The sequence below is a fragment of the Thalia democratica genome, chromosome 3 (assembly GCF_965202585.1).
Source record: "Thalia democratica chromosome 3, ktThaDemo2.hap1.1, whole genome shotgun sequence".
Lineage (NCBI taxonomy): Eukaryota > Metazoa > Chordata > Thaliacea > Salpida > Salpidae > Thalia > Thalia democratica.
Genome location: NC_139167.1, coordinates 97,206,199 through 97,219,077, shown reverse-complemented (window position 1 = coordinate 97,219,077; position 12,879 = coordinate 97,206,199). Strand labels below are relative to the sequence as shown.

The 12,879-nt window shown below is 24.2% G+C and overlaps 1 protein-coding gene across 1 annotated transcript; it reads left to right on the top strand.

Annotated features, from left to right (window-relative positions):
- The first annotated feature begins 468 nt into the window (after nucleotides 1-468).
- Nucleotides 469-12,132, top strand: LOC145832669 (kelch-like protein 25). Its single transcript, XM_082939971.1, has 4 exons — nucleotides 469-724; nucleotides 907-1,092; nucleotides 11,261-11,383; nucleotides 11,732-12,132. The coding sequence occupies exons 1-4, from the start codon at nucleotides 469-471 to the stop codon at nucleotides 12,130-12,132; spliced, it is 966 nt and encodes a 321-aa protein (XP_082796097.1).
- Nucleotides 12,133-12,879: the final 747 nt, after the last annotated feature.

Below are 12,879 nucleotides of genomic sequence, written 5' to 3'. Positions count from 1 at the left end.
TTTTAGTTTATTTAACATTAAATTTTTATGCTGTTTTACTAAGCTGAAAAAGCGATTACAAACAAATATAATTAGTAATGGAATACAAGTTTTGACAAGACAATTTTGAATTTTCTAAACATATTACATCTTCAAAGACAGTAAACTGTTGTTTAACGCAAACATATTTAAAAGTAAAACATTAGAAAATGTAGTAAGTAGGCTTAATTTCAATTAAAATTGTAAACACTGTTTTTACTATTCATAAAATGTTTATATACAAATTAACTTGTTTATTTGTTAAACTTTAATGAACATTAAAACTTATTGTAAGAATAGTTTAAATATGTTATTTTTATTTTATTTGTTTAAAAACTGATTCTTCTAAAAAACTAGTTTTACATTTATCTCTAAAACACTAGTAACACATTTTCCAGATCTCTGAAGTTAAACGAATACATTTCGTCAAGTTTAAAACTAGAAATAACGATGCAAGAAAGAAAGTACTGTGATTTTCCACCAAAAGTTTTGTATGAAAATAGATATTGCTATCAAGATGATTACAGTGTTTTAGTTTGTGGAGGATTTAATGCTGATTCTAGGAAAATGGTAAATAGTGTTTATAAACTAGATGGTCGTGAACTAAAATGTGAAAAGTTTACTTCAATGCCAAAGAAACTTCATAATTTTAGAACTGCTGTTATTAGCTCAGATTTATATGTTGTCGGTGGATTTTCACCAGCTGGTCACTATGATAGTTGTGTTACAAAGTTTTGTAATAAAACTAAAACTTGGTCGTGCAAAACAAAACTAACTCTAAATCAAAGTCTTTCATGTATTTGTTTTTTCAAAACAACTTATATGTAATTTATCAAAATTGTACATTCTTTGTTTACAATGTTAAAAGTGACAAATGGTATCAATTAGCTACAACAAAGAAATATAGACATGGTGCAGCTTCCACAGTTTTTGAAGGCAAAATTGTTGTTACTGGAGGTGAAAAATACGGTAATGAATTAAAATCGTCTGAAGCATATGATTATTATGAAAATAAATGGACTTATTTAGCTGATATGATCAAATGTAGAAGTAACCATGCTTCAGTTAGCATGGGTAATAAGTTGTTTGTTATTGGTGGATATAATACTTTAGGTTGTGAAGTGTTTGACAGTTCTACAAGAAAATTTACTTTTATTAATTCGGCTAAATCACAGTATATGCATGAAAGTGAAGCAGTTTGTGTTGGTGATGAAATTTTCGTTTTTTCTAAGCCAAACACTTTAATAAAAACAAAATTTTTTATTTATGATGTTCTTAATGATAGCTGGTCAGAAAAGAAAATTGAAATTATAAATAATTTGGTTCGTTCAAGTTATATTAAATATAATTTATAATACTTATGAATAAAAAATTCTAAGTTTCATGAATTAAAAATTCGTTTTGTTTTTTAATGGTTATGGTCAGACTTCGTTTAATTTATAATGGTGCTATTATGTTTATTAGTTTTGCATACAATTTTAACTAAGTTTAATAAAAAAATTATTCACTCTATTGTTTATTAATTTTATATATTTTGAAATAATAAAAAAGGAGTGTTATTAAAATGAGATAAATATATTAGGAGACTGACAAATTTTTACAAACAATTTAAATTCATGCTTGAAAATATCCAAATATTGTTATTAAATAAATTATTTAGAACAAAACACTTAAAACTTAATGCTCGATAAAAATGATCAATTTAGCGTTATGTTTAAGTAATTGTTGTAAGAAAAAATAGTAAGACGTAACTTAGTTTTAAATAAAAAATTAAAACATTAAGTAATACTTTAGTGATCTAAGTGTTCTGGCACAACAACAACGACCGTTGTGTAAACTATATTAGATAAATATAAAATATGATTAGAATAACATGTTTAACATATACATAGAATGAGTATATATATATATTCAAAAATTCAGTTAATTTTTCTCATGTAAAGTTTTCAGTTCAAATAACATTATACTAGTTAAAACAAAATTTTAAAACAGTATACATGCTTTTAATTTTTAATGAGCGCTACAAATGTTTACATCTTCAGCCTGTGGTTTAAATATTATACAGAATAAGGCCTTTTAAAATATATTAAAAGATAGTGACATTTAATAGATGAAAGTTGTATGTTATGTTGAATTTAAGATTAAATTACTTTTTAAGCTTATTCTCTTACATTAATCATGCGTAAGTAGCAACATATATTTTTTAATTGTACAAAGTTACTTAGTATTTAGTTTAAAACCTCGACAACAACTATTTTTTCTTATTTTATAATTGCAACTTTAATAACTACATAACTTTTTTAAAATTTATAGAGCGGTAACTTAAACGTATTTAATTCTTTCATAAAACACAACAAGACAATAAATTAACAAAAGCTTTGTAACAAACGATAATGATTATAAAACATTTTTTAACATTTAGAATACTTTACACAACTATAATCGTTCAAGTATTCTAGATCCTTAATATCAAGATCACACCAACGATTATAATACATTGTATATATATATATTGTTTTGTTCATACTCATAGAGTACATTATAATATTATAAGCAATACTAACAGCTTCAATAGTAGAAATATAAAAGTCTTTTGATTGGAATAAAGTGAATATTCTAGTAAAACTATCTAAAAATTCCGAATCTGAACTGTTATATCTTGGAATAATAAACAGCTTGTCACCCATATTAATTGAAAAATGAACATCTTTTTCTTCAATCATATAAGAAAACAAGTCCATTTGTTTTATAATAATCATATGCTTCAACTAATTTACGCCAACAGGAAATGTGTTCACCTCCGGCAACAATAATTTTGCCTTTAAAAACTGTTTAAGCTGCTTTAAATCTAATTAAATTCATTTTAGATAACTGGTTCCAATTTATATTTTTAATTGTAAACATTTTTGTTTTTTAGTAGTGATCTACTGAATCCAAGATTTGAAGTAAAAAAAAAAGTAATTTTTGACAAAAAACCTACAAAAATTAGAAAACTGTTTAATTTAAAAAAATCGATCAATAATAAATAAGTTATAATAAGTTTTTTTTTGTTCTATTTGTAGGAGAAAGCTTTAATAAAACAATATTTAACTGTCATGCAAGGTGAGATAAGCACAGAAAATGCAAAAGTTTTCAATCGATAATAATTTTTAAAATGCTTATAATTTTTTAAACATATATTAAAGACTTTTTATTTACCTTTAAGTTTTTTTTAAATATTTAAAATTATTATTATCATAGGACTGGGTACCTTTAGTTTAAGTTTGTTATTTTCAAAGCTTTAAACATGATAATTGCTACATTGTATTGATCATAAAAGCAAACTTTTTATTTAAAACAAATAGGGTATTTATATTTAAAGTATGCATTTTAGGTAGTTTTTTACTCAGCTTTACTTATATATTTAATAGAAAATGTTTATTAAATTATAATTAACGGTTAGTTTCTTTTTGACTTTTATAGTAACAACAAACACTGTTAACGTAGAGAATATGTTAATCTTTATTGCTAGACTCAAATTTTACCCGTGTTGCATACATTTAATGTTTGACTATTAGTTTTTAATATGTTGTTATTTCAAGATAAAGTAAAAATTTTAACTTAAATTTTCATTCTGCGAATTGCATACACAGTTACAGTAGAACCTTTATAAATACTTATAAAAAAACTCGATAAAATAAAATTTGATTTATCAGTGTGCTAATATAGTTAAAGATATTAAATTAACACGTGTGGTTTGTAGGTTTACACTTTCAACAGTCATTTTATCCAACTACTAATATTTCGTATATATATATATATAATACAAACAAGACAGTGTCTTCACAAAAACCAACAAATAACAAAAATACAAGACCATAAAATACGTTAATAAATAAATCAGAACGATCTAAGACTGTTAACGTGTAGAATACTTAAAACAACTACACTAAGACAAGTTATCTAGAACTTCTACAACATGATGAAACAATCATTGTTAGATCATTATTTTAGCTTTGTAGATAAATACTCTTGTGTTGTCAATTTTTATATAAAACAGTACAATACCATAAACAATAAAAAACAGCTTGAACAAAAGAATGGTAGATAAAGTTTAAGTCAGCTGGTCACAATATCAATTGTTCTAGAAAAAAATTCAAAAAATTAAACACTGAAATTAAAAAACCAAAGCCAAAACATTTATTACCCATAATAACTGAAGCATGATAATATCTTTATTTCTTCATATCTGGCTAATTTGTCCACTTGTTTTCATAATTACCTAATGGTTCTATTTATTGTGGTTTAAATTAAGTAAAAAAAGAATTAATACATAATTCAAACAATAAAATTTGGAAGTAAAAATGTTAAGCTTTCAATATCAGCTATATGCCATAGTTGCGAGAAATGGATTATATCGTAAATCTAGCGGTAGTGAACAATATAGGTTACAACGGCTTTACTTTAAAATACAAGTTAAATTTATGAATAACATTGTTCTTGTTAATTTAAAAAACTTATTAAGTTGCATCTCACTCATTTACATTATATGTGAAAAAAAGATTTTTTTTATTTGCTGTTAAATAAGTACCTTATACTCTACTTTGTTTATATAGACTTTGTTAATTATGTATTAAATGTTTTAGTAGTTGTTTTTTTCATAGATATGAAAGTATTTTAGAATCAAACGTGTGTAAATTTAACAGAAGTATATAAAAACGTGGAACAAAGTTTTTTAATTTACATACAGAATATATAAACAAAATAAATAGACAAATACATAGCAAATAACAAATAGTTTTGAAAACACAGCAAATGGTTGGAAACTAGTTCAAATATAAGCGTACTTAACACAACTAACATCATCTTAAAAAATTTTAACATCCATTTCACAGCAATGATCATTGAAAATATCGTATTTGTATACTCTTGTTTTTCTATTATTCATAGAAAATATTAGAATGTTATAACCAATACTAACAGCTTGCACGCAACGAGAATAAATATTTGATTTTAAAAAAGTAAAACTTCTGGAAAAACTGTCAAAAAGCTCACAACTTGTAACATCGTATCCACCAATAACAAACAGTTTATTTCCCATGCTAACTGATGCATGGACATATCTTACCTCAATCATATCAGGTAAATTTGTCCATTTATTTTCATGATAATTGTATGCTTCTACTGATTTTAATATTTGATCAGAGTTGTAACCTCCACATACAATAATGTATCCTTCAACAACTGTACAAGCTGCATAACGTCTTTCTTCTTTTGTTTCAGCTAAATGTGCCCATTTGTCATTTTTCAAATTGTAAGCATAACATAAACCAGCTTCGTTAATTACATATAAGTTTTTCTTGAACGAGCAAACACAAAAATACTTGCAGTCTAGAGGTAATTTCGCATTAGTTGACCAAGTTTTAGTTTTATTACAAAATTTTATGATAGTCTTATTGAATTTTTCATTTTGAGAAAACCCTCTACCGTATTCAGAGTTAAGCGAAACCCCACCAAAATAAATAGTTCTAAATTAATAACAGCAGTTTTACAGTTTCCAAGAGAGATCGGCATTGAAGCATAATATTCACATTTAAATTTAAGACCATCTAGTTTATAAACACTTTTGACAGATCTTACAGTTCCAAATTTCCTATTTTGATCTGACCTTAACCCGAAATTCTCATACATTACTACTAACTTGTGAGAAATGACATTTCATGCGAAAATTCCTGCATGAAATTTGACGCTCATGCAAAAATGACGCAAAATGAAGATTTCGAAACTTTAGTGTAAATATTTGACAAATTGTTCAACATGAATTGTGACTTCAAGGGTCAAAAGAAAATAACAACTCAAAATGCTTAATACTTATAATTATACAATTCTAAGCAGTTTTAGTTGTTAAGTTTTGGTCATAGACTTATTTTTACAGCTCTAAGTAAATAAAAGCGTAATAAATATTGATGTTTTTAAAAGATAGTATAGAATGCTTTATGTTAAACTTTTTACCTTTTTGATAAATTATTGTTAAAATCATAAAATAAACGACTACATTTTTTATCTTGATTTTTTTCGACAGCTCTTTAAATAACTTATTTACTATATTAAAGCTTAAGAATAACTCTAAAAATTCTGTTTATAATTATTGACCTTACGTTTTTCAAAAAGTTACTTTACTCACGATATATTTAATCATGTAAGTATATTATTTTTGAGATCTATTTTATTAATAACACATCATCGTTAGTGGTTTCAGTATAAAATAATGTTTACTATTGAGTAAGTTCATAAGAACTTTAGCTATTAGCTATAACCAATGTTTAAACTATACACATTTTAAAAAGAAGAGCATTAATGGTATCAAAAATATGAGATGTTTCAAGTGTCATATTGTAAAGTAAGTATTAGCAAAACGTGATGCTCTGTTTAAAAAAACACAATTCAATATTGTTGAAATTATGTATGTAAGAAGTAGAATCAATTTAATCATTAATTTTCAATCGTTATGTAATTTTATTTAAGACAGACAATTGTAGGATACACTGGTAATGCTATTCATATGCAAATTAAGCTTGTTGCTTATTCATTGTTATCATTTATTTTTATTTAGTTACACAAATTCACTGATGAGTCTAGTTTAAGATACCAGTCACAAGTAAAAATATGTATATTAGAACTTTCAAATTTGGTCATGTCTTATCTTTGTCTAATTATATTTCATAATTGAGAGTCTATGTTAAATAAAGGTGGTACAATTGACATATTGTAAAGCAATAAATATCAAAGAGTGATTTCTGATAAAAAATGTAAATATCTAATCTCAATAATCAATAGTAAATAACTATTGTAAAGGTATATTATACGGTTTTAAAAAATAGCGGTTTAACAATTGTATTGCTAGAAAAATAAATTAGATCTGTTTAAAACATAAAACAAAGAAAAGACTTCAATTAATTATTTAGATTTTATTCTTTTTTTTTTAACTATTTTGAATTTCAAACCTTAAGTTGAAAAATATTCTTTACAAGTGCTAATTATACTATTATCTGGTCAAATATTACAATCAAATGGTTTCGTTTTCGTCAACTTCTAAACATAATGTAACAATGCAAGAAAGAAAAAGATCAAATTTTCCACCAAAAAAATTGTATGAAAACAGATATTGCACTCTAGATGATTTCAGTATTTTAGTTTGTGGAGGTGTCGATAAAGAATACGGTAAATGGATAATATTCTCAAAATTCACGGTACTACGCTTGAATGTGAAATGTTCACTTTAATGAAGTTTGCATGTACTGATTGCAAAACTGCTGTTATCAATTCAATTTTTTTTTGTTTTTGGCGGGTTTTCGAAAAGTAAAGGATATAATATGTGTATTAGAAAGTTTTGTAATGAGTCTAAAACCTGGTCGTATAAAAAACGATCTAATGATCGTTGTTTTTGTTTCTGTTCTTTTAAGAAAAAATTATACGTTTGTAATCGAACCAGTACATGTTTTGTCTACAATTTGAAAATTGATGAATGGATCCAAATAGCTAATACGTTGCAACCTAGGTCTTATGCAGCTTGTACAGTTTTTGAAGGCAAAATTGTTGTTATTGGAGGTCAAAATGTAAGGAGTTTACAATCAGTAGAAGCATATGATTATTATAAAAACTAATGGACTTACTTACCTGATTTGATCGAATGTAGAAATAACCATGCTTCAGTTAGCATGGGTAACAAATTGTTTGTCATTGGTGGAATTAATAACCCGAAGAGTGAATTGTTTGACAGTTTTTCAAGAAAATTTACTAATGTTAGATGTCTAATTATTAATAAAATGTATAAATTTAAATTTAATGCTGTTTGTGTTGGATATAAAGTTGTAATTTTTACTGAGTGTTCTATTTTATCACAAACAAAAATATTTATTTATGACGTAGCTAGTGAACGCTGGTCAGATAAGAAGATCTACCAGGTGAATAAGTTGACTGAGTCAAGTCACATTAAGTACAACTCGGATTAAAATTGAGTAAAGAACTTCCCTGACAGTAGAAATGGTATTTCTTATTTACTTTTCCTTTGTTTGGTCAAACTACGTTTTTTAGCAAGATTTTTGTTAAGTTTAAAACAGTGTTCATTCGTTTTGACTTACTGCAATAAATACTAAGTTTGCAACTCTGTTCATTTTTTTATCTAGAAAAATTAAAAATACAAACGTTAAAAGTAGATTATTTTAAATTCAATAGAACTAATGATTCATAAGTAAAAGTTTAATTAAGTTACGTAATATTAAGCTTAAAGCAAAAAAAAAAAGATTTAAAGTAAAGCTTGATTAAGTATTATATAAACTTAAAAAGTTTTATCGTAATTTTATACTTTTTCTGAAATTTTATATAATTTATCTAAACCAGGTAATTTTATTTTTTGTTTCTTAATTTCATAACAAAGTGTTTGAGGCGTTTAAGTTTCAGAAAAATTAAACAAGTTACAGTAATTTTATGATTTTCAGTAGTTAAATAAAATTGATCGTACACGTATGATATAATTGAGCGAGTTCTTGTTTAAAAAAAAATTATAATAAATAAACAATTTAGACCTAAGAGAATAAATACTTTTATTTAAGTCTACCCTCTGAGTAAACAAAACAAATATTTATTAAAACAACAGTCTTCATAAAACATGTGTTAAATAATTTGAATAAAATTTAGCGACTTGTATAACTATTGGTTATGAATCCAATTCGAGAAAAATAGTCGTAGTTCTTGTAGTGATAAATATTGATGGCAGAAAATCATAAAAATATATTTTGTGTGAAAAAAAAACTAATTTCAATTAGTACTAGTTCTTTCAAACATGTGTTAGTTATTTTATACAAAGTTTTTTATTATTATCAAAATAAGTGATTTTTTTTGTATCTACTTATTTTATTAAAATTCGTATTCGAGGTTTTCTTTCAAAATAAGCAGTTTTTTGTATTATTTTTTAAAAAAGGTTGACCAGTTTCAAACCGAATATACGTTTAAACGTTAAAGTATTGATAATTAAATTTAGATCGTTAAGTTTTTTTTATTTAATTAGTTGTTTTCAAATCTTGTTACATTTTAACTGCACCAAATTTAATATAAATACTCATAAAACTAAATATTTTTCTTCTTAAAATAGCTCGTAATCGCGAATCGATTTCGTAATTTCAAGGAATTTTGATAAAACTATACAGCAAAGATGTCTTTATTATTCATTTTAAGTTTTTTCGAAAAGTTAGAATATTTCAATGAAAGTTTCTTTGATATTCCTAAATCATAACACAAATTATTTTTTATTTTATTAGATTTTACCATTTTAAATGATAACACTTGAATATCCATAATTTTCAAAATGTTAATATTGTATTTTATAATTTTAATAAATTTATTTTTTATTTACTCTAGAAATTTATTTTATAAACGAGTCATTTCAAGTTAACTTTCAAGTTGCTAGATTTTTATTTATTACAATTGAAACAAACTTATCTAAAAATTTTTGAGACAGTTATTATCATTGAAAAAAGTTAGAGTAAAGAAATTAATTTTATTGAAGAGTACTTCGAATTACTATTCAAATTATTAATGTACTATGAAAATAAAGACAAAAGCAAGCAAAAATACTTTAATTTTTTTGATATTTAAATAATATTGTGAACCGTTTGTGACTTAACTCTAAATAATTCCAACTCAGGTAAAATATGTCACATTAACTTTTTATGAAAAAATATAAACAAACTTATTAATCAAGTCTTGTGTTTCGGTAATTTTTTGGAAAATAATAATGTCATTAAAAATTTACAAAACTTGTTTATTCGTATCTAGTATTTAAAATTTCTTTAAAACAAAAAGTTAAATTAAATAACTTAAATAAACCAATTTTAAAGGTCAAAGTAAAAGAATACCTATTAAAAATCAGAATTTTATTACCAATATTTAATTTTAAGACAATGATAAATTTTAAAAGTTTATTTGTAACTCTAAAAAGCTAACCTCATTATAGTTTATGTATTTTAGTTTCTAGTAAATAGTTAGAGATTAAATATTGTTTCAATTTTTATTTTGTAGGTGATGACTCATTCATCTACTATATTTAAAACTTTAATACTGAACAAAAATGCAAACGTAATAATCATTAAAATAATGAAAATAAAAACTTTAAAAACATTTCATTTAAAATTGGTGTTATTAACTAAAAAATGGAATTTAAAACTATTTAAAAATAATTAGACTGTTGATAAAATATTACTCTTAAGTCAGTCGTTGTACTTAAGCAAGTATTTTAGTATAAAGGAAAAAAAGTTAGAATATTTTTGACCTGTTTAAATTTATGATTTTTGATACAGTTAAAATAGTAAATTATAACCTACAAGTTTTTGTTTAATATGAAAACTTATGCATCATTTAAAATACAAACTTAAAGAAAAAGAAATTTTCTACCAACTTAAAGTTATTTCAGAATTTTTTTTTTTAATTTCATTAGTGAAGTATATAAATGTGGCTGCATTATTTCTTTAGTAATTTAGTAATTTTAGTTGAATTAGTGGTCAAAAAATTCTTAAAAAATGTTAAATATATTCTTAAAACGTATAGTTGTAGATACTTTTTCCTTTGTATTAATATTGTATAAAGTTTTTAAGGTTTAATACTTAAAAATACAGGTATTAAAAAAAAGCTCAATTTGAAAGATTAGAAAAACATAAAATATGCAATCAAAATAAAAAAATTATTATAAAAAGTTTTTCTGATCAACAAACCATAATATCATTAACTAATTGTTAGTTTAATTATACGTGTGTTTATTAATTTTGTATTTTAGGCGTAATAACTGCAACCTCTTTTAATATGTCAATTTTTAGGTTTCGTACGTTTTAGATAATTTACTAAGAAAGTAACCAAAACATTAAAATAAGTTTTCTAGTAAAAAAACGATAAGATTTTTCATACAATTTTATACGCATATCTCATCTTTGACAGAGTTTAGACGTTGTTTAAGTAGTTTTTTCTTTTAATAATGAATAATTTAAACTTAAAATCTTATATCATTGGTAAAACTTATCTTGAAAATAAAAAAATGTATTTTTTTAAGTTCTTCTGTGTAACCTATTTTTTTCAATATAGCATTGCAAGTTGCCAACAATTTTTTTAATATATGTGATATATAGTTATCTGTTACACAACACATATTAATCATTGAAATTTCTCTAAAACTAAATGGAGTCGTTTTTGTCAAGTTCAAGTTCAATATCAACAGTGCAGGAAAGAAAAAGTTTTGATTTTCCACCAAAAGTTTTGTATGAAAATAGATATTGCAACCAAGATGATTTCAGCGTTTTAGTTTGTGGAGGAAGGAATAAAAATTTCCAGGTTGTTAAAAGTGTTTATAAACTAGATGGACGTAAATTAAATTTAAATAATTTTGCATCGATGCCAAAGGAACTGTATGACTGTCAAACAGCTGTTATTAATTCAGAACTATATGTTTTTTGTGGATATTTGCAGATGAATTGGTTTGATGGATCAGTTAGAAAATTTTGTAATAAAACTCAAACTTGGTTATGTGTAACGAAATTACATTTTCATAAATTTGCTTGTAGTTGTTCCTTCAAAAACAACTTATATGTAATTTGTGGAAACAAGATGTTTTTTGTTTACGATTTGAAAAAAGGCAAATGGACCAAACTAGCTGATACAAAACAAATAAGATATCATGCAGCTTGTACAGTTTTTGAAGGAAAAATTGTTGTGACAGGAGGTAGTAGTGGAAAATCAGTAGAAGCATACGACTATTATAAAAATAAATGGACAAATTTACCCGATATGATTGAAGAAAGATATGATCATGCATCAGTTAGCATGGGTAACAAATTATTTGTTATCGGTGGAAACTATAAATCAAGTTGTGAAGTTTTTGACCGTTTTTCCAGAAGTTTTACTTTGTTCGAATCAAACATTTATTCTCGTCGCGTGGAAGCTGTTAGTGTTGGTTATAATATTTTAGTATTTTCTATGAAGGATAGAAAAACAAGAGTATACAAATACGATATTGTCAATGATCATTGTTGTGAAATGGATGTTGAAATTATAAAAGATGATGTCAGTTGTGTTAAGTACGCTTCATTTTGACGAAATAATATTTTTTCTTATTTTTAACTAATTTTTAACCATTTTTATATTTTGAAAACTATATATTATTGCCTTGTTTGTGTGCATATTTCTTCTGTATATTTATTTTGTACATATGTTAATAAACTTTGAATGCGTTTTTCTGTACTCCTGTTTATTTTTACACCTCTTTTTATAAAATACTTTCATATTTATAAAAAAATAACTAACTAAACATTTAATAATTCTCAAATATTAAATATATCTATATAAACAAAGTACAGTATAAGATACTTGGTATTTCTAATTACTGTTTAATAAGTATATTATGCTGTATTTATACTTTTAAAATATAATGCTAATGAGTTTTACTATTTAATAAGTTTTTTAAACTAACAAGAAAAATGTTTATAATAAATATAAACTTTAATCCTAATATGTATTTAAAAGTTTGAGCCGTTGTAAACTATTTTATTCTTGACTGCTAGACTTATATATATAATCCATTATGATATAATCCATTAATGATATAATCCATTTCTCGCCACTATGGCACAAATTGATATTAAAAACTTAACCTTTTTATTTTCTAAATTTATTATTTGAATATTGTATAAAAAAAGGTTAAAAACTGGTTAAAACTACATAAGTAGAATCATTAGATTATTATGAAAACAAATAGACGAATTTACCAGATATGAAGAAATATAGATATTATCATGCTTCAGTTATTATGGGGAACAAATGTTTTGTTTTTGGTGTTTTAAT

Excerpts from the sequence above, each read along its gene's own strand:
- LOC145832669 (XM_082939971.1), top strand. The coding sequence starts at position 469 with ATGCAAGAAAGAAAGTACTGTGATTTTCCACCAAAAGTTTTGTATGAA. Across the intron at positions 725-906 it reads CGGTGGATTTTCACCAGCTG|CTACAACAAAGAAATATAGA; the intron begins GTCACTATGATA and ends GGTATCAATTAG. Across the intron at positions 11,384-11,731 it reads AAATTTCCAGGTTGTTAAAA|TTTTTGAAGGAAAAATTGTT; the intron begins GTGTTTATAAAC and ends CAGCTTGTACAG.